Source organism: Capra hircus, chromosome 10, assembly GCF_001704415.2.
Source record: "Capra hircus breed San Clemente chromosome 10, ASM170441v1, whole genome shotgun sequence".
NCBI classification, from domain to species: Eukaryota; Metazoa; Chordata; class Mammalia; order Artiodactyla; family Bovidae; genus Capra; species Capra hircus.
Window position 1 is genome coordinate 1471129 of NC_030817.1, and position 21903 is coordinate 1493031.

A 21903-nucleotide genomic window follows, 5' to 3' on the forward strand; every position below is an offset into this window, starting at 1 on the left:
ACAAGAACAGGCCTAACGACGACCCTAATCTGCAGTATGATGAGGGGCTGACACGCCGGCGTGTGCCACACTCTTAGGTGAGAGAGGGGCTGACACGCGGGTGTGTGCCACACTTAGGTGAGAGAGGGGCTGACACGCCGGCGTGTGCCACACTCTTAGGTGAGAAGAGCCCACCTGTGACCTCTGCTGGTGACAAAGCGACAGGGGCCACTTGTTCTGCCTCTGAGGGTTCTCTGTCCTCTCTACCGAAGGAAATGCTAGAGGCTGCTCGGTCAGGGGTCAGCGAACAGAAAGGCGGAATTCTCTTCCCATCCAAATCCATAGCCTCCTTATAGTGATACTTGAAAACATGGGAACATTATTGAAAGAGATTAAAGGATCCAAAAAAATGAAAAGACACCCCATGGATTATAACACATAATATTTTACAAATCACAATATTCCCCTAGTTGATCTACAGAGCCAACACAAGCCTTCTTTGCAGAAAGTGACAAGCTGATCTTAAAATGCACAGGAAACTTCAAGGCACCCATAATAGCCAACACAATTCTGAAGCAGAAAACCACCCTGGAGGATTCACACTTCCTGATTTCACAATTAACCACAGAGTTACAGTGGTCCCGGCAGTGTGGTACTTGCATGGAGATCAACGGAATAGAACTGAGAGTTCAGAAATCAACCCTCACGTTTGTGGTAACTGATTTTTGACCAGGGAGTCAAAACTATTCAATGAGGGAGTCTTTTCAACAAATGCTGCTGGGACTGGATACTGCATGGAAAAGACCTAAGCTGGACCCTTGTCTCATAACGTTTACAAAAATGGGTTCAAAGTAGACCTACAACCTTACTGTAAGAGCAGAACTAGAAACTCTCAGAAGAAAACACGGGTACAGGTCTCTGTGGTGCTGGATTAGGCGACGGTTTCTCAGATATGACGCTGAAAGCGTGAACAACAACAGCACAGCATTTAATGAGACTTCATCCCAGGGTGAAGCGCTTGTGCTTCAGAGGACACCGTGGGGAAAGTGAAATGACAGCCCGCCGAAGGGGAGGGAACATTGCAAACTACATATCTGATAAGGGAAATCTATAATATATAAAGAACACTTATAATTCAACAATAATAAAAAATCCCAAATAACCCAATCTAAAAACGGCAAAGGATCTGAATAGACATTTCTTTCAGGAAGGTATATCAATGACTAAAAAACGCATGAAAATATGCTCAGCATCACCTGTTATTAGGGAAATGCACATCCAAGATGCAACAGGACACCACTTCATATCCACAAGATGAATGTAACCACAGAGATGGGTTATTAAGTGTCTTGGCAAGGATGTGAAGAAAGAGGAGCCCTCATGCACTGCTGGTGGGGATGTAACATGATACAACTACTTGGGAAGAGTCTAACAGTTCTTCCAAAGGATGAGAAAAGAGTTTCTATATGACCCAGAAATTCCAAATCTACCCAAGATAAGTAAAAACACTATGTCTGCACAAAAACTTGTACACTTATTCATCATTATACAGAATTATTCACAATAGCTAAAAAATTAACACAACCCAAACATCTATCAGCTGATGAAATAACAGATAAAACATGGTATAGCCATATAACAGAATATTATTTGGCAATAAAAAGGAGTGAAGCATTCATATACATTATAATACGGATGACTTGAAAACATCACCGGGCCAAAGAAACCAAGTCCGTCTAGTCAAAGCTATGGTTTTTCCAGTGGTCATGTATGGATGTGAGAGGTGGACTGTGAAGAAGGCTGAGTGCTGAAGAATTGATGCTTTTGAACTGCGGTGCTGGAGAAGACTCTTGAGAGCCCCTTGGACTGCAAGGAGATCCAACCAGTCCATCCTAAAGGAGACCAGTCCTGAGTATTCATTGGAAGGACTGATGTTGAAGCTGAAGCTCCAATACTTTGGCCACCTGATGTGAAGAGCTGACTGATTGGAGAAGACCCTAATGCTGGGAAAGACTGAAGGTGGGAAGAGAAGGGGACGACAGAGGATGAGATGGTTGGATGGCATCACTGACTCAATGGACATGAGTTTGAGTAGCTCTGGGAGTTGGGGATGGACAGGGAGGCCCGGCGTGCTGCAGTCCACGGGGTCTCAGAGAGTCGGACAGGACTGAGCGACTGAACTGAAAGAAACCAGGCACAAAAGGCTAAGCACCATAAAGTACTCTGTGATCCCACTTAAACGGGTCCAGAATAAGCAAGTCTACGGGGACAGACAGTGGATTGGTGGTTGCTGAGGGCTGGAGGGAAGGAGAGGGCGAGGATAACGGGTGTGTGGTTTCTCTGGGGGACGATGAAGCGTAAAACAGATTGTGTTGATGGTTGCAAAACTCTATGAATACACTGAAAACCAGTGAATCGTACACTTTAAATATCTGATTTTTATGGCATAAGAATTATAGCTCAATAAACCTATTACCAAAAAAAAAAAAAACCCACCAGTGAGTGTGAAAAAAAAACCCACAGTTACCTCGGTGGAGTAGGATGGGGAAGTGAAGGGAAACTGATTTTTCAGTGTTTTGTTTAAATACTTTGCAATGATTTGCAAATCTATTCAAATATGCATCCATCACTTTAGGAATTTTTCAATGCGAAAGATATTTTTCAAAAGAAAAGAAGAGGAACTTCTCTGGTGTCTGGTGGTTAAGAATCCACTTGCCAATGCAGGGAACACAAGCTCCATCCCTGGTTTGGAAAAGATCCCACGTTTCAAGAAGCAGCTGAGACCATTCCCGGCGACTGGAGCCCGGGCCCTGGGACCCACGCCTCGGGACAGGAAGCCACCGCGACTGGGAGGCCCGCTCCATGGCTGAGGCCAGCCCCTGGCCACCCAGCTAAAGGCCGTGCAGCGACTGAGGCTCAGCGCCGAAATCAAGATCATCCATTAAAAAATAACAGAGCCACCCCACCGCTAACAGTTCAAGCCAAAGCTGAGGTGTGAGGTTGCGGGTGAGGTGTACAGGGGGGCAAACAAACAGGGGCTTCAAAATTTTGTCTTTGGTCCAGAGACGCTGCTCAACATCCTACAAGGCACAGAGCAACCCCTCAACAAAAGGGCACCTGGCCCTTTCAAATGAGACTTTTCACACGTACAGGAAAGTGCCTGGGTCTCTTCCACTCCAGGCACGGCCAGTGAGTGACAGGTGTGCACATCCCCCGGCCGCTTCGTCTCGGGTGGGACACGAGGTGTAACTTGTGCTCCACAAGACAGCCTCCTGCTGGGCTTCCCCCTGCCCCATCCTCACAGCGCTCACCCTCCTTCGAGGCTCTTCTGGGCGCACCTCCCTGATAGATCGCTTCGACCCAAACCTTTAGCCAGAGTTTGCTTCTTTAAGAAAATGACCTGAGACACGTCCTCGAGAGGGAAAGGACACACACCAACCTTCCCTTTTCTTCTCCTGCTGTTACTTAGCAGACCAGTCCCTCCTATAGGAAATCAACCCTGAATATTCACTGGAAGGTCTGATCTTGAAGCTGAAGCTCCAATACTTTGATCACCTGATGTGAAGAGCCGACTCACTGGAAAAGACTCTGATGCTGGGAAAGATTGAGGGCAGGAGGAGAAGGGGGCGGCAGAGGATGAGATGGTTGGATGGCATCACTGACTCAACGGATGTGAGTTTGAGCAAACTCCGGGAGTTGGTGATGGACAGGGAGGCCTGGCGTGCTGCGGTCCACGGGGTCCCAAGGAGTTGTGCACAACTGAGTCAAACTGAACAACAACTCACGCTGGGGATGCCATGGCCAGAGCTCCAGCAGCCATGCTGAGCCCCGAGGACTGAGCAACACTTTAGGATAACAGAGCTGAGGAGGTGCTGAGCCCCAAGGACCAGAGCAACACCTTAGGATAACAGGGCTGAGGAGGTGCTGAGCCCCGAGGACTGAGCAACACCTTAGGATAACAGAGCTGAGGAGGTGCTGAGCCCCAAGGACCAGAGCAACACCTTAGGATAACAGAGCTGAGGAGGTGCTGAGCCCCAAGGACCAGAGCAACACCTTAGGACAACAGGGCTGAGGAGGCCTGACTCCTGCTGACACCATGCTGCCGCCACACTAGCCCCTGAAGTGTCTACACGCAGCGCAGACCTCTTTTCTGGGCTGGACTAAAATCCTGTATGCTTTAACCACTGCTTTCTGGGTCTTGTAACTTGAAGGTGATATACTCCCTTACCAGCCATGTGTACTTGGGAAATTTAATTTACTAACTCTCTCTGAACCTTACTTTCCCTAAGGCAAAGAACTGTTGAGAGAATAAGTAGGTCATCAGCTCTTCCCAGGCAGCCCCTGGACTCCGCATCCTCCAGGAAATTTGTCTTAATTAGCTGAAGCGGGAGCGACAGTTGTTGTTTTAAGCTATCGGCTCCCAGATGGATGGTCCTCATCCGTCATCCCACAGGACACCAGTAAGTCTGTGTGGCCAAGATGCCTTCGATACATCTTTTTTTTACAGGTGTTGATTTTCAGTCACAGGTTGTTAAATTAAACAAACTAAGCCTAAAGTTTGAGCGCCGAAGAACTGATGCTTTTGAATTGTGGTGTTGGAGAAGACTCTTGAGAGTCCCTTGGCCTGCAAGGAGAAGAAACCAGTCCATCCTAAAGGAAATCAACCCTGAATATTCATTGGAAGGACTGATGCTGAAAAACCTCACAGGCAGCGATGAAGACCCGGGGCAGCAATCCACATTTTTTTTTTTTTTAAGTAAGGAAAATGCTAACTGTAGCATAAATTCAGTTTTCAAATTTTAAGTCCCAAAGAAAGATCTCAAGATTCCACCTGGAATGGAAGTGGCTTATAGGAAACAGCAGGAAAACTGGAGAAAGGAGGGACCCCACGGATGAGCAGCATGACTGAGAGCTACGCGGAGAGGAAAGAGGTTTGGCCAGACGCTTCCCTGAGAAGACACGGGCGCTCAACATTCCCAACCATCAGTGAGATACACACCAAAACTGCAAGGAGATGTCGCCTCACACCTGTGAGAACGGCTGTTATCAGGAAGAGAAGAGATATGAAGTTAAGGATGAGGGGCACAGCGAGCCCTGGAGCGCCGTCAGAGCGGATGCAGACTGGTGCAGCCTCCGTGGGAAGCAGCATGGAAGTTCCCCGAAAAGTTAAACCGGAATCACCATACGATCCAGCAGTTCCACGCATCCAGAAAACAAACGAGACATCAACTTGAAAAAAGGAGACGAAAGGAATGAAGTCATTACCTTGAAACGCTGCCCGCAATCGCACGGCCCCTGTATGTCACTTACAATAGCCAGGACTTGGGGACAGCCTAAGGGTCCGTCAGCAGGTAAACGGATAAAGAAGTCATGAAATGCCTGATGGAATATTAGTCACCCATGTTTTAAAAAGGAGGATGTCCTTGGCTGTTCACTGGTTAAGAAGCCACGCTTAACTGCACGGGTCACAGGTTTGATCCCTGCTCAGGGAACTAAGATCCCATTTGACACGTGATGTGGCCAAAAAAAAAAAAAAAAGGAAGGCAGGCAGGCAATGCTGCCACGTGACGGCCTGGATGGACCGGGAGTGACAGGCAAATGCTGTGCGATGTCATTTATGTACAGACTCTCTAAAACAAAACAAAACCCAGCACCGGAACTCGTAATACAGAGAAGCTGCCAGAGGCAGGGGCTGGGGTGCAGTGAAATGAACGAAGGGGCCAGAGGTGCAAACGTCCAACCATAAACTAAGTTAAGCCCTGAGGATGTTTGAAAAAGGAATTATAAATGAAGAACTATGATGATAATAAAGACAGTGGGAGAACAGCAAAGAAGAGCCGGCACTACTTAGACCAGTGCTTAAGAGCGGGTCCTTAATAAACATCTTCTGAAAACACTGTTAAAGACAGTTATCAGACAGTGGAGAAAAGAATTAATGAGCTGGAAGATAAATGGAGACTCACACCTAAACTATGAAATTAAGCAAATGGGTGAAACCAAAGCAAGAGTAGCTGATAGACCAAAAAGAAAAAGGAATATCCGACTGGAGAGTAACCATCTCAAGACTGAAGAGCCACCCCCCACCCCCCACCCCCCACCCCCCAGGACCGTCTGAACAAACTCCAAGAAAACACTTGGCTTCGCACACAGTGTTGCTGCAGCACAACACTGTCCTCACCAAGGGGCCTTAACTGTGCTCATGTTAGCGACCAGCTTCTGTGCAGATGGTGCCTGGGCAATCTGACGTGATTCTGGCCGAGGAGATGTAGACAGAAGCGGAGGCTTCCAGGCAAACCCTCTGCCAGGGACTGACTCGCGGGCACACGCTTTCTGCCTTCTCTCCTCTCTCCTTCTGCCTTGGCGGCAGTCGCAAGGCCCGGAGCCACAGCAACTGTTTTGTGAGCACAGGAGAGTGCTGCCGTCTAACCCTACCTGAGCAGGACAGACAGACAGACAGACGAGGCGCCGGGACTCCGGTGGCCTCGTGGACTGTTCTCCCAGGGCTAAACGCAGACCACTGGACTCCTTACTAGGCAGGAAAGGCGACCCTCCATGCGATGAGGCCACTCTTCCTGGGGTTTTCTGCTCTGACACAAACCATGGCTGATACTGTATTCGTCATTTTCTTTCCTTTTTAGTATCTGAGACAAACAAACAGTCCTGCAGGAAACAGAAAGGAGCAATCCGACCTCAAGGCTGAAGTGGTAATACAAGTGGCCGCAAAATCAGCCGTGAGAGAAGCGGCGCAGAGCGCAGCAGCCGCAGGCGGCCAGCAGCCTTTCCTTGCTTTCCTCGCCCTCCCTCGGCGAGAGACGGAACACTATGCTCAGGCCGCGCAGGAAAGCCCCTCTCTCGGAGGCTAATCATCCGGCCTCGACTTTCTGTTTGAAAGCGGAAGCAAGGCTTGAGAAAATGCAGTGGTAATAAGCAGATTACTGATCAAAGCCCAAAGGTCTAGAGGCATGAAAAGAAAGAACGGAACTGAAACGAAGGCCGTGCAAATAAAGAAAAGTGCTGGAAATCACTAGAGAGAGGGGGGAAAGGGAGCTGATGTGCCGTCATCAGTTACCAGGTGTGGTGGTTCAAGGCAGGTTCAAAGGTGCAAAAACGTAATTTCAAAAAGCTTATTTTCTGTTACAGAGAACAAGATGCATGAAGGAGCTGGAGGGACAAGGGGGTTAGAGAAAACGGGGCTGGAACCAAAGATGCAAGACTTTATTGTTCACAGAGAGAAGCCTCAGTTTACAGAACAGCATGAAAAATGAAGGCGGAAATTGCTTTTTTATCCCCAGACAATTTAGGTGAGATTTTATTCCGACTGCACTTACGATGACAAAAAGGATGCCCGGTCTACTGTAAGAGAAGGTGTAGAATTGAAACGTGAACAGAAAATAAGGGACAGAGAAAAAGATGATACACATGAGACCAGATGTTAAACGCGCCTCGTCCCCTAGAGAAGTACTTTAAACTGTCGACAATGAGTATAAACGTGCATCAAACCGCAAGTTTCTACTGGATGGCACAGGAACGACATTCGATACCCTGTAATAAACTGTAACGGAAAAGAAGATGGGAAAGAATATGTGTCTGTATACCTGAATTGCTTTGCTACGCCAGAGATTACAGCACTGTAAACCAACTATACTTCAACTCAAAAATGGGAAATTAAAAAATTAAGTGGCTTACTTTCAAAATCACAACTAGAGAGACGATCTAAAAGTGAGCAAGTCTCTGCTAAGATTAAATGCAGGAATTTAATCAGATGTGACCATTTAAAAGACACTTGGTCCTTGGAAGGAAAGCTATGACAAACCTAGATAGTGCATTAAAAAGCAAAGACATCACATTGTTGACAAAGATCCGTCTAGTCAAGGCTACGGTTTTTCCAGTGGTCATGTGTGGATGTGAGAGTTGGACCAAAAAGAAGTCTGAGTGCCAAAGAACTGATGCTTTTGAACTGTGGTGTTGGAGAAGACCCTTGAGAGTCCCTTGGACTGCAAGGAGATCCAACCAGTCCATCCTAAACGAGATCAGTCCTGGGTGTTCATTGGAAGGACTGATGCTAAAGCTGAAACTCCAATACTTTGGCCACCTCATGCGAAGAGCTGACTCATTGGAAAAGACCCTGATGCTGGGCAAGATTGAGGGCAGGAGGAGAAGGGGACGACAGAGGACGAGATGGTTGGATGGCATCACGGACTCGATGGACATGAGTTTGAGCGAGCTCCAGGTAAAGGACAGGGCATCCTGGTGCGCTGAGGCAACAGTTTAAAAATAGATGTTAGCACATAAAGCATTGAGAGATAAACAAAAGTATTAACAGAATTTAAAGCTACTCAAGTGATGAAGTCAACAACACTGAATGTATATGTCCTCAGACACACAATGTTGTATATATTTTTTTTACTATGTTCAGAGGGTGGGGATTACGTCCCCTCCTGCTCTAAAATTCTGTAACATAAAAAAACCCAGCTGAGATATATATAGATACCAGGATGTACAGAAACAGTCAAGTGAAAAAAAAGAGAACTCTGGAAAATGCACTTTCTCAAATCATTATGTGACACTTTTAGAAATGAAGCATAATTACATAGCCAACCATACAAACACACTTTTAAAAAAGCCCTTTTGAATAACATTGTGATGAGTTAGAACTAAACAGAGAATGGGTGAGAATATTTATCTCAACTATGAAGAGGACTCACATTTGTGAAAAAATGCAGAAAAAAATGTCAGTCAAAATGAGTGTTTTTGTTGTTCTGTGACCCCATGGAGTGCAGCACGCCAGGCCTCCCTGCTGCTGCTGCTGCTGCGTCGCTTCAATCGTGTCCGACTCTGTGCGGCCCCATAGACGGCAGCCCGCCACGCCCCGCCATCGCTGGGATTCTCCAGGCAAGAACACTGGAGTGGGCTGCCATTTCTTTCTCAAATGTGTGAAAGGGAAGTTGCTCAGTCGTGTCCGACTGTTAGCGACCGCATGGACTGCAGCCTAGCAGGCTCCTCCGTCCATGGGATTTCTTGCCTGGAAACAGGCAAGAGTACTGGAGTGGGTTGCCACTGCCTTCTCTGCAGGCCTCCCTGTCCATCACCAACTCCCGGAGCTTACTCAGACTCATGTCCATCGAGTCGGTGATGCCATCCAGCCATCTCATCCTCTGTCGTCCCCTTCTCCTCCTGCCTTCAATCTTTCCCAGCATCAGGGTCTTTTCTAATGAGTTGGCTCTTCGCATGAGGTGGCCAAAGTACTGGAGTTTCAGCTTCTGCATCAGTCCTTCCAATGAATATTCAGGGTTGATTTCCTTTAGGATGGACTGGTTGGATCTCCTTGCAGTCCAAGGGACTCTCAAGAGTCTTCTCCAACTCCACAGTTCAAAAGCATCAATTTTTTTGGCACCCAGCTTTCTTTATGATCCAACTCTCACATCCATACCCGACTACTGGAAAAACCAGAGCTTTGACTAGATGGACATTTGTTGGCAAGGTGATGCCTTGCTTTTTAATACACTGTCTGGGTTTGTCGTGGCTTTCCTTCCAAGGAGTAAGCGTCTTTTAACTTCTTAGGGCAGTCACCATCTGCAGTGATTCTGGAACCCAAGGAAATAAAAGTCTGTTACTGTTTCCACTGTTTCCCCATCTATTTCCTATGAAGTGATGGGACCAGATGCCATGATCTTAGTTTTCTGAATGTTGAGCTTTAAGCCAACTTTTTCGCTCTCCTCTTTCACTTTCATCAAGAGCCTCTTTAGTTCCTCTTCGCTTTCTGCCATAAGGGTGTTGTCACCTGCATTTCTGAGGTTATTGATATTTCTCCCAGCAATCTTGATTCCAGCTTGTGCTTCATCCAGCCAGGCAGTTCTCATCATGAAACATGAGTGTATTTGAGTGTACAAAAATCTTTCCTACATTCCAAAAGAGTCATAAGAAAGGCGGCAGAATAGGATAAATACTTACAGCTGAGATAAGAACTCGATGTGTACCCCTGGGCTCGCAAGACAGCCCTTAGATACCATGGAGAATCCCAGGATTCTTAGAACATAGTCTGAAAACCACTTGCATGGTTGGTCTCTAAGATCATTATTGGTCTCTAAGGTCAATCTGATTCATCAGATGCTTAATACTAGGGAAGACCCAAGGCACAGACAGCTTTGGTGCCAATACTCTGCTCACAGGCAGAGAGGCAGAGTCAGGAAGTGGCTTATGGGATCAAATATGCCCAAACTGGAGAGTAAATTTCTGGGGGCAGCCAGATTCTAGGCACATTAGTTGCATGATGGGAAGAAGGCTGCGACTTTGGGGATGATCAAACTTTCCAATCAAAGGTACAGGCTCTGTTTAAAGGAACTCCTGGGAGGTAGGCAGGAAAAATACAGGAGGGTGGGGCTTCACTGGTGGCTCAGACGGTAAAGCTTCTGCCTGTGATGTGGGAGATGCAAGTTCGATCCCTGGGCCAGAAAGACCCCCCCGCAGCAGGGAATGGCAACGCACTCCAGAATTCCTGCCTGGAGAATTCCACCGAAACCTTTCACCATCCTGAGAGTCTGCTAAACAGACCAGCGCTGTGTTCTTCTATGATCCCAGGTCACCTAAGGGCCATCACACTGAAAAAAGGGGTTGTGACCTCTTTAACAGGCAATTCTTCCCACAAGGACCCCAAAGGAGGAAACAGCGAAGAAGGGGTGGGCCAAAGCGCAGGTTCTAAAGGGACAGCCCGCACCACGTCCACGGGGGCTGCAGACACCGCCTGGAGGCTCTCTGAGGCTCAGATCCTGGTCTGCAACCTGAGAATATGGGGTTGTCCCAAGAATTAACATATGTAACGAGGTGTACTGGGTATAACCTGTGGTAAGCACTCAATTCCATGATTTTTATTAAACACAAGACTGAAAAATAAAAATCACATTTAACCCTCAAATCCAACAATTCAAGGACGGCTAAAGAAACTATTCTACATTAATTAAACACATAAAATTCTTGGGAAAGTGAACAGGAAATACTGTAAAAAGAAAGGGGAGGAAAATAACAGTAGAGCCCTGTGGATGGTGGAGAGGAGCTAAAGAGCCTCCTGATGAAAGTGAGAGAGGAGAGCGAAACAGCTGGCTTAAAGGTCAACATTCAGAAAACGAAGATCATGGCATCTGGTCCCATAACTTCATGGGAAATAGATGGCGAAACAGTGGAAACAGTGTCAGACTTTATTTTTTTGGGCTCCAAAATCACTGCAGATGGTGACTGCAGCCATGAAATTAAAAGACGCTTACTCCTTGGAAGGAAAGTTATGACCAACCTAGATAGTATATTCAAAAGCAGAGACATTACTTTGCCAACAAAGGTCCGTCTAGTCAAGGCTATGGTTTTTCCTGTGGTCATGGATGGATGTGAGAGTTGGACTGTGAAGAAGGCTGAGCGCCGAAGAATTGATGCTTTTGAACTGTGTTGTTGGAGAAGACTCTTGAGAGTCCCTTGCACTGCAAGGAGATGCAACCAGTCCATTCTGAAGGAGATCAGCCCTGGGTGTTCTTTGGAGGGAATGATGCTAAAGCTGAAACTCCAGTACTTTGGTTACCTCTTGCGAAGAGTTGACTCATTGGAAAAGACTCTGATGCTGGGAGGGATTGGGGGCAGGAGGAGAAGGGGACTACCGAGGATGAGATGGCTGGGTGGCATAACGGACTCTATGGACGCGAGTCTGAGTGAACTCCGGGAGTTGGTGATGGACAGGGAGGCCTGGCGTGCTGCAGTTCATGGGGTCGCAAAGAGTCGGACACGACTGAGCGACTGAACTGAACTGAACTGAAGTGATGGACGACAACACCTATGTGCAGTGATTAGAATCAGAGGAGTCAGGAAAATGTAACTGCCTTCAACTCGTCTTAGAGATTAGAGGGCGTGCAAGGAGGCAGTGACCGTGTCAGAGTCACCTTCTTGGTGATCAAGTGTCCGGCACAAACTGCTGAAGATGAGACCCCCTGGCAGTCCAGGGCTAAGACCCCGCTCTCAGTGCAGGGGCCTGGGCCTGAACTGGATCCCACAGGCAGCAAGGAAGACCGGAGACCCTGCATGTTGCAACTGAGACCCAGGATGGCCAAATAAATACATATTTTTTTAAATTAATAAACTTTAATACAGATCAAAGAAATTCTAACCATGATGAGATTAACTTTTACCTGTTGGTACAACAATCTGCTCACGCTATAATGGTTATATGGAAAATGAATGTTACTCGACCCCGTGGACTGTAGTCCGCCAGGCTCCTCTGTCCATGGGATTTTCTCCAGGAAAGGACACTGGAGTAGGCTGCCATATCCTCCTCTAGGAACTCTTCCTGACCCAGGGACTGAACCCTCATCTCCTGCGTCGGCAAGCGATTCTTTACCGCTGAACCACTTGGCAAGCCCCTCTAGAATACATTACACAGGCGCTAACTGAGCCACATCCAGGACCAACAGAGGCGTCAGTATGATCTCTGTGTAGTTATAATGAGTGAAACTGTTGTTGAAAATCTGGTCATCGACCTAGAGGCTTGGGATGGGGGGTTACCGAGGGAGGCTTGAGAAGGAGAAGATATATGTATAATTATGACTGATGGGCCTTGCTGTACGGCAGAAATCAACACAACATCGTAAAGCAATTACTCTGGTCACCCACTCTGAGTGGCCTCCCACTGAGGTGGGGCTGGGTGTCCCAGACCCACACGAGCCACAGCCACACTCTCAGCCCAGGGCCAGCACAGCCCGCATCCCCAGAGCTGCTCTAGACGACTGCTCCTCGCCTCCTGACCACCAGCTGGCGCACGTCTCACCTCCTCTCCATTCCAGCCCCTCCAGCAGCTGGTCTAAGTCCTGAAGCTCAGGGAGGGGCCCACCTTGTCAGCAGCCTTCTAGACTCCAGAGTTCTCAAAAGTTAACATGGTTATGCTTTACCAAAAGGAAGAACCAACCCAGGCGTCTATGAACAGAGGAAAAGAGAAACAAAATGTTCCCGCATGCAGTGGAATACTATTCAGCCATAAAAAGGAATGAAACTGTGATGCGTGCTGCCCCATGGTCGAACTCTGAAAACATTGTACTTAGTGAAATAAGTCAGACAGAGGAGTATAAATTCAGTTGCATTTACACAGGTGACCACCCAGTAGGTTCTAACTCAGCTGGTCTGGGGCAGGCCTGAGACTCTGCATTCCTAGCAAGGTCCAAGGTGATGTTGGTCCTGCTGATTCCGGGACCACTCGTCGAACAGCAAGAATCTTCCAAGTGAAAGTGAAGTGAAGACACTCAGTCGTGTCCGACTCTGCGACCCCATGGACTGCAGCCCGCCAGGGTCCTCCATCCGTGGGATTCTCCAGGCAAGAGTGCTGGAGTGGGTGCCATCTCCTTCTCCAGAGGGTCGTCCCAAAGCAGGATCGAACCCAGGTCTCTCACAATGTAGCACCGACTTTACCGTCTGAGCCACCAGGGAAATCCCTAACTTCGAATCCTCCAGGGTGGTCTCCCTTTCCGACCCTAGCCCAGCTCCTGTCTCACATGCCTAAGTGCACTCCGCGCGCTGCCGACTGAGAGCCACCCAGGAAGTTTCTCAAAAGGCGCCAGGAGCTCTGAAAGCGGGCCCTAAACCTGCGCTGAAACAAGCGCCACCGTCCCCGAGGGGGCGTGCTTACGGACGGCGACGCTCAGGAACGGCCAGTGCAGAATGCACCGCTGGGAACCCGGCAGGGGACTGCGCCGCCCTGCGCCTGGGCAAGAGGGGCTCGTACTGAGCCGCGCCGTGTCCCGGGCCGTGCCCTGCACCGTGCCCCGCACCTTGCCCCCCACCTTGCCCCGGGCCGTGCCCTGCGCCTCGCTGTCCATGCAGGCGCACAGGCTTCCCTTTCACGATGACAGCGGAGACGCCATGGGGAAGATCACTCATCGAATTATCTCGTCCTTTTCATGACAGTCTATAGAAGACATTGTTATTCACACTTAAAGAGGTGGGTGTTTTCTAAGCAGTCAGACTGAGGAAAAGCGATCAGCTAATGGCTGCCCTCGCCTCTTTCAACAACTGGAAAAGTCACAGCCAGCTCTGGGGCTCGTTTCTGGCACTCGCGTGGGCCCTCCTGACACATCTCTCCGTGTACCAACAATCTGCGGCTTAACTGTTCTACCCCACTCGTGTCTCCTCGCCCCTCCCAGCCTTAAATCCACTCGTACCCATTCCTAGCACACCGTGCACACGCACGTGGTAGGCGTCTGTGTGTTCACCAAGACTGAGCTTTACCCACTCTGGGCTCACAGGAGAGGGGTGGTTCTCCAGGTCCTCAATGTGGTCAATGAAACACGCGCAGAGGTGACCTGTCCCCACCAGGCAGTGGCCGTTTCATTGCTGGTGCCTCACTCCTCAGCCCTTCCTGTCCCTTCCCGAGCAGTCCTGGAGGCATCAGCTGATGAAGACCAGCCAGAAGCTAAAAGAAGCCTGGAACACCAGGCCAACGCAGCAGACAACTGTCCTGGGGAGGCCCCTGGCCCACAATGGGCTCTGGGGCGGTAAGACGTAATCTCTTATCGTGTTAAGCTATTGAGAGTCCCTTGGACTGCAAGGAGATCCAACCAGTCCATCCTAAAGGAAATCAGTCCTGAATATTCATTGGGACGACCGATGTTGAAGCTGAAGCTCCAATACTTTGGCCACCTGATGTCAAGAACTGACTCATTGGAAAAGACCCTGATGCTGGGAAAGATTGAAGGCAGGAGGAGAAGGGGATGACAGAAGATGAGATGGTTGGATGGCATCACCGACTCAATGGACATGAGTTTGGGTAAACTCCAGGAGCTGGTGCTGGACAGGGAGTGCTACAGTCCATGAGGCCACAAAGACACGACTGAGCGACTGAACTGAGCGGAACAGAGATTATGGAGCAGCCCAAGGCTTTAAGCCTACCCTGACCATATCAGTTTGCAAATGATCTCATATCCTTTGTGGACAAAAGCTGAGTTATAAATACACAGGCAAACACAGAAACAAACGCCTGCCTGAGTGAAAGGACCCTCACAGAGGGCCGCTCACAGGTTATACTTCCGCCTACTTCTCCAGCTGCACTTCAAGATCATTCTCGCTTCAGGGCTGATCACCAGCCTCTTTCAGAACCAACATCCCTGAGATGTGTTTTAATATTCTGTTCTGACTTTCCACACTGGTAAAATATGCAGAATATTTGTCATTTTGCCCGTTCGTAAGTGCACAAGTCAGTGGCATTAAACGTATTCACACTGTTACATAACTATCACCACTATTTACAGCCAGAACTTTATTATCCCCCACAAAAGTTCCATTAAATAAGCCTTCCTTTCTTCCCTCGGCTCCTGGTGGTCTCTATTCTGCTTTTCACCCCTATGCAAAGTGCCTATCCTGGGCACCTCACGTGAGGGGGATGATATTTGTCCTTCTGTGTCTGGCGTATTTCACTCAGGATGTTTCCAAGGTCCATCCATGTTGCAGCAAACACCACCACCTCATTGCTTTTTATAGCTGAGTAACACTGCAGTGCACGCGTGCACATTTAAAATCCATTCATCGGATGCTAGACACGCGGGCTGGCCCACCTTCTGGCGCTTGTGGACAGCGCCACAGTGAACACTGGTGTGCAAATACAGGCGGACCTCTCTCCCCGCACTTTGCTTTATTGTGCTTAGCGGTGCTGGGCTGTTCACACCCTGGAGGTCTGTGGAAGTCTGCAGATGCCATTTTCCCAGCAGCATTTGCTCACTTCATGTCTCTATGCTCCACTTGGGTGATAATTGCGGTATTTCACACTTTTCCTTTATTGTTATGTTTGCTCTGGTGGCCTGTAGTCAGTAGACCCTGATGTTGCTGCTGCTAAGTCGCTTCAGTCGTGTCCGACTCTGTGCGACCCCATAGACGGCAGCCCACCAGGCTCCCCTGTCCCTGGGATCCTCCAGGCAAGAACACTGGAGTGGGTTGCCATTTCCTTCTCCAATGCATGAAAGTGAAGTCGCTCAGTCGTGTCCAACTCCTAGCGACCTCATGGACTGCAGCCCACCAGGCTCCTCCGTCCACGGGATTTGCCAGGCAAGAGTACTGGAGTGGGTTGCCATTGTCTTCTCCAAGACCCTGATGTTACTACTGTAAAAAGACTGACCCGCTGAAGGCGCAGGTGATGGTTAGCACTTTCTCGCTATAAGGCATTTTTAAATTAAGGTGTATACTTTTTTTAGACATAACGCTATTGCACACTCAACAGACGACAGCACAGGGTGGTCACAAGTTTCACACGCACGAGGGAGGCAAAAGGTCGCTTTACTGCGGTGGTCTGGAGCTGGACTCACGATGTCTCTGAGGGGCTCCTGTATCTGTCTGAGTTTCTGCTTTCAATTCTTTTAGGGGAATTTCACGTGAAGTTCTGTGTTTAAAGTTTTGAGAAACTGTCAAACTGTCTTTCACTCTGCTCTCCCTTTTTAAAAAATGTTTAACAACTTCATAATACGTATTTATGAATCTCTGCATAATTTCAAACAAATACCTAACTTGCGATCAGTGTTTCCCTCTCTATAACTTCCAGGAAAAGTCACTGCTCTGACGTCTAAATCAAAGACTTCTCATCAATTAGGGACTTCCCTGGTGGTGCAGTGGTTGGACCTTCGGCTTCCAACGCAGGGGATGTGGGTTGGATCCCTGATCCCACGTGCCTCGGGGCCAAGAAGCCAAACATAAAACAGAGGCGATATTGTAACAAATTCAATAAAGGCTTTAAAATGGTCCACATCAGAAAAAAAGTTTTTTTTAAAGGTCTCAGACAGCAGTTGCATGAAACCCTCAATTGCATTTTCCAGGAAAACACTGTTTATGAGCATCGTCCACAGTCCTATGCAATGTTCCCCATGAGATGCCAAGGGGGAAACATTTTTGAGGATTGTTGCTGTTTTCCAGTGGCTCAGTCGTGTCCGACTCTTTGTGACCCCACAGACTGCAGGACGCCAGGCCTCCCTGTCCATCACTCCCGGAGTTTACTCAAACTCAAACTTAGGTCCATCGAGTTGGTGATGCCATCCAGCCATCTCATCCTCTGTCATCCCCTTCTCCTCCTGCCCTCAATCTTTCCCAGCATCAGGGTCTTTTCCAATGAGTCAGCTGTTTGCATCAAGTGGCCAAACTACCGGAGCTTCAGCTTCAGCATCGTACTGGGACTGCATACTGGGAAAAGCTTTATGCTTCCTTTCTTCTCATCAGAATTCCAGTGGGGGTCATGACTCTGCCACAGTACATGCAGCCACATTTGAACTTGAATAGTCATTGGTGACACTCAGTCCATACACCTGGGATCTCCAGTTCTGGGCACATTGGCCTGATTTCAAATGGCCAGTGCCTATATCTTATCAGAAGGCTACTCTTGGGCTGTCCAGGGAAAATCGGGCCAGAAGTATCTGGGAATTACTTTTTTGTGCTTCCCCGCATCCTCTAAGCAGCTTATAACCAGTTTCTGATGGGCGCAGGTGTATAAATGCCCCAGCTCCCTTACCTGGGGTAAGTCTGGTTCATGAGCTCTGCGCTGATGCCCACAGCTTCCAGCCTGGGATCAAGCATCGCTGCCCGCTCTGGTCTCTGCCTCACAGCGTGCCCTGCAGTGACGGACTTCCCTTTCCGGTATCGGTTCCTCCCTCACCTCCCCATGTCCCTTGATCTGCCAGGAAACTGCTTGCACCCAGATTCTTTGCTCAGAGTCCGAGGGAACTTGAGCTAAGACAGAGCTCCCCTCCGGCAATTTCCTAGATCCAGTTGCCTTCCATATTTCTGTTACTTTTTCCTAGTTCTAGAGTTTACTTACATTTTATGATTATTCCACTGTAAGCTTTCTCGTTATCGTTACCTCAACGTCTTTGCATAGTAAAGCACAGTGGCTCTAATTTTTAGAAGAAAAACCTGTCATGTAATACTACAGTTAAAATACATGATATAAATGGTTTATAGAACATGATACAAATTTAGAAAAATATGTATGTACATGTGTGTCCATAGGGAAAAAAGAACAGAAAGGCACCAACTAACAAGGGCCTGTTGTACAGCACAGAAAACAATATCAATCCTTTGCAATAGCCTATAAGGTGACAGAATCTGAAAGAAATAGTTATTACGTGTGTGTAACTGAATCACTTTGCTGTACATCTAAAACTAACAGCATTATAAATCAACCAGACTTCAGTTAAAAAATGTGATGCATCAAAATGTCAACAATGGCTAATTTTAGGTGATGTCATTACGGAGGCTTTTTTCCTTCTTTACAAAGAACATGAAGCTTCAGTTTCCTCATCTATAAAATAGGGATAATCACACTTACCGTATGAATCACGTTGATTCAAACTGCGACTAATCTATGCGGCTAGCTGCATCACATCCTCGCCTAACAACCACAGTGCGTGCTTAGCGATGTGCCCCAGGAAAGGAGAGCAAGCACCACTATTCCGTCAGCAGTTACTGAGACAATGTAAGGAAACATGTGAAATGAAAGAGCAAAAATGAACCCATACTTATAGAGTGCTTTGTATTTTTTAAAGAGCCATTAATTATACGAGCTCATTATCCCTTACAAGAACCCTTCAGAGGGGCAGCCTGCGGGACAGGGTATGGGAAGGAGACAGGACTAATATTTACTCAACAGCTACAGCGTGCCAGAGGCCAACGTGGGCACCTACAGACGATTCAGAGAAGGACGGGCCTCCAGTGTTAGACCGGCCCCGGCCCCAGGCAGGCTGGAAGCCCCGACTCCACACTCGGTCCAGGCTTCCTCCTGTCCCGCGGCTAGCGCTCCATTTGCACCCCAGGTGAGCTCACAAGCCCACCCATCCACGACGCCCGAGGTTCCCTGGCCTTGGGGTTCACCAGTCTACACACAGATTCTGCTCCTTCCAACCTCTGTGTCCACGGGAAGTTCAAACGGGTGGCTTGTGGAGAGGGTGGGGAGGACTGAAATCTCCCACCAACTGGGTGTCAGTCACTCAGTCGAGTCCAGCTCTTCTTGACCCCACGGACTGTAGCCCGCCAGGCTGCTCTGTCCACGGGAGTGTCCAGGCAAGAATACTGGACTGGGTCGCCATTCCCTCCTCCAGGGGATCCTCCCGACCCAGGGATCGCAGCTGCATGTCTTACAGCTCCTGCACAGCCCACTCCCAGTGTCCTGGCCTGGAGACTCCCACGGACAGAGGAGCCGGGCGTGCCGCAGCCCCAGGGGGTGGCACAGCTGGACTGAGGCGGCTTAGCGCGCAGGGACTTGTGGTGGAGCCCACGGGTTCACCTGCCTCCTGCTCACCGGCTGAGGCCCTGGGCTTCTAGATGAACCCAGGCAGTCTTCCCTGACTAACCAGGCCCGAGGCTGATCTGTTACACTCAGCTTAGAATGTCTTCTCCCGGCAGAATGTCTGCCTAAGACAACCCGGGTGGGAGCGTCAGGAAGGTCGCCGCGTCACCCGCCTCCTGGACAAGCTCTCCGGCAGCTTGGGGCCACTGCAGCAGAGCACCCCCAGGCCCCTGCCAGCCCTGCTGGCACTCCCGGGGTTCCAGCAGCCAGCCCTGCGCCACTCCGCTTCTGGGAAGCCTTTCAAAGCCCCTCCTCCACTCCAGCCCTCTGCTTTCTTCAGAATTTGGGCAGCATCTTCACCAAAACCCCTTATCACTCATTACATTCAAGGGTGAGCAAGCCCTCAGAGTGCAAAGACCCCCACCCTTTTCCCTTCTGCTGGTAATAAAGGCGTAAGAGATGGCAGCCTTATGCCTCTCACTCAGAAACTCTCAGTAGCTCCCAACTGCCTCTAGTTCAGCTCCAGCTTCGCAGTAAAGCTCCCTCCCCATCAGCCAGAAGACCTTCCAGCTCTCTTTCCACTACCCCATACAGATCACGGAGCTCACTGCGCCCTGAAAGCAATCCTCTCCTCTTCCAGAGTGTGAAGTACTTTTCGTCTCCAGACCCCAATCAGGCCAGCACTAACTGGTTCAGCCCATAGGTCCCTTCTGCAGACCCCAACCAGCTTCTTCCTGGTAGAAAACCATTTCCATCTTCATTAGCACTTTCACCTCCTTACCTCCAAACTCATATTTATTTTCTCTTTGTTTAGGAAGTCATGGTCGGCCTTCTTAAAACGTGTCTCCCCCTCAGACAAGTGCTTTATGCAAGGCACTAACTCATTTCATTGAGTCCCTTGGACTGCAAGGAGATCCGACCAGTCCATCCTAAAGGAAATCAGTCCTGAATATTCATTGGAAGGACTGATGTTGAAGCTGAAACTCCAATACTTTGGCCCCTCATGCGAAGAACTGACTCACTAGAAAACACCCTGATGCTGGGAAAGACTGCAGGCGGGAGGAGAAGGGGACGACAGAGGATGAGATGGTTGGATGGCATCACCGACTCAATGGACATGGGTTTTGGTGGACTTGGAGAGTTGGTGATGGACAGGGAGGCCTGGCGTGCTGCGGTTATGGGGTCGGAAAGAGTCGGAGAAGACTGAGCGACCGAACTAAACTCATTTAATAAATGTAGGTTCCTAGTCCCGATCTGTAAGCGTTCTCCTTAATATTCCATGAACTCAGGCTCAGCCTCCTTAACCAGACTGAGCATTCCCACTGCAGAGCGTCTCCGATGAAAGATCATTCACACCCCCTGGGGATTTTCTGAACCCGCAGATTCTGGCTCCAGGGGTCCGGGAGGGGCTGGGACTGCTTTTAGAACAAGCTCCAGCTGACTCTGCCGCAGCTGCTCCGCGGACCTCGCCGCAAACAGCAAGGAGGGCCTGTGCCCTGTTGGTCCCTCAGCGGGTGCCACCTGCGCCGCCCGGCCGGGCGCGGGGGTGGCGAGACGCGGGGCTGGGAAGCGCGGGGCCCGCCCGCCGCCCCCCGGGCGCACTCACCGATGGTGGACACGACGGTGCCCACGAAGTAGAAGGCGCCGGGGAAGTCCCAGCGCGGGCGCGCGCCGTCCACGCGGACGCCGGCGGCCGCGGCCTCCTCGAAGTGGCGGAGGAAGCCGCGCAGCGCGTCGCGGCTCAGGTTGTGGCGGCGGCCGAAGCGGGCCAGGCGCTCCTCCCAGCGCTGCCGGGCCTGGCGCTCGTGCGGCCGCTCCAGCGCCGAGAAGACGGCGGCGCCGCCCAGCAGGTACAGCGCCAGGAGCGCGCCGAGCAGCAGGAAGCGCGCGTTGTCCTCGTTCGCGCGGCCCGGCCCGCAGCCGCCGCCGCAGCCCCGGCCGGCCATGGCCGGGCCCCGGGCCGACCGTCGCCGGGGCTCCCCGGGAGGTAGGGGCGCGGCCGCGCGCTCAGCGCGCCCGGGGCCGCGCGGCCACCGCCTGGCCCATCGCCTCCGGCCGCGCGGCTCCCGGGGCCGCCGCGTGGACCGCGCTAGCTGCCACGTCCGCCCTGATGCGCGGTTTCAAATCCGCTTTTTGGTCCGCCGCCGCCCCACCCTCCCGGGGCTGAGCCCGCTGCTGCGGGGCCCGCGGGTGCGCCGCCGTGCCCCCTGGCGCCGGCCCCGCTCAGGGTGCAGGCGGGCGTGGGGCGTCCTCAGGGCAAGCCCCGGGCCCGCCCCCAGAGACGGGGTCTGCGGGCTGACGCGGAGCGGGGTCCCGCGGTCCCCGGCGCCTCGACAGTCGCTTCTCCCGCCGCCGACGGCTGGGACGCGGGGCCTCGGTCCGCTGGAGCAGCCAGTGCCTCCCCGCTGGGTCCGTGATGTGGCCGCGCCCCAGCCTCGGTGTCGCGCGGGGCCTCGGGCCTCTGGGGTCACCGGGCCGGCGGCTGGGGCTCAGGGGCTGGGTGGAGCCGGTCCCCGGGGGGCGCACGCACGCAGCGGTCGTGCCCAGCGCGCTTCTCCGCCGGCGACCTCCGCGCGCCGCGTGGCAGCCGGCGGCCGGGTTGGCTGGAGGAGGAGACCAGAAAGGGAGGCTGGGGCGAGGGGGCG

At 50.6% G+C, this 21903-nt stretch overlaps 1 protein-coding gene across 1 annotated transcript in view; it reads right to left on the reverse strand.

Moving 5' to 3' along the window:
* Positions 1-21204, reverse strand: part of KCNK13 (potassium two pore domain channel subfamily K member 13) — a gene marked incomplete at its 3' end in the record, with an annotated part of 104163 nt that extends 82959 nt beyond the window's left edge. The window contains exon 1 of the mRNA XM_018053753.1: positions 20865-21204. Coding sequence (XP_017909242.1) covers positions 20865-21204 — 340 coding nt within the window. The remainder of the gene's footprint in view (positions 1-20864) is intronic.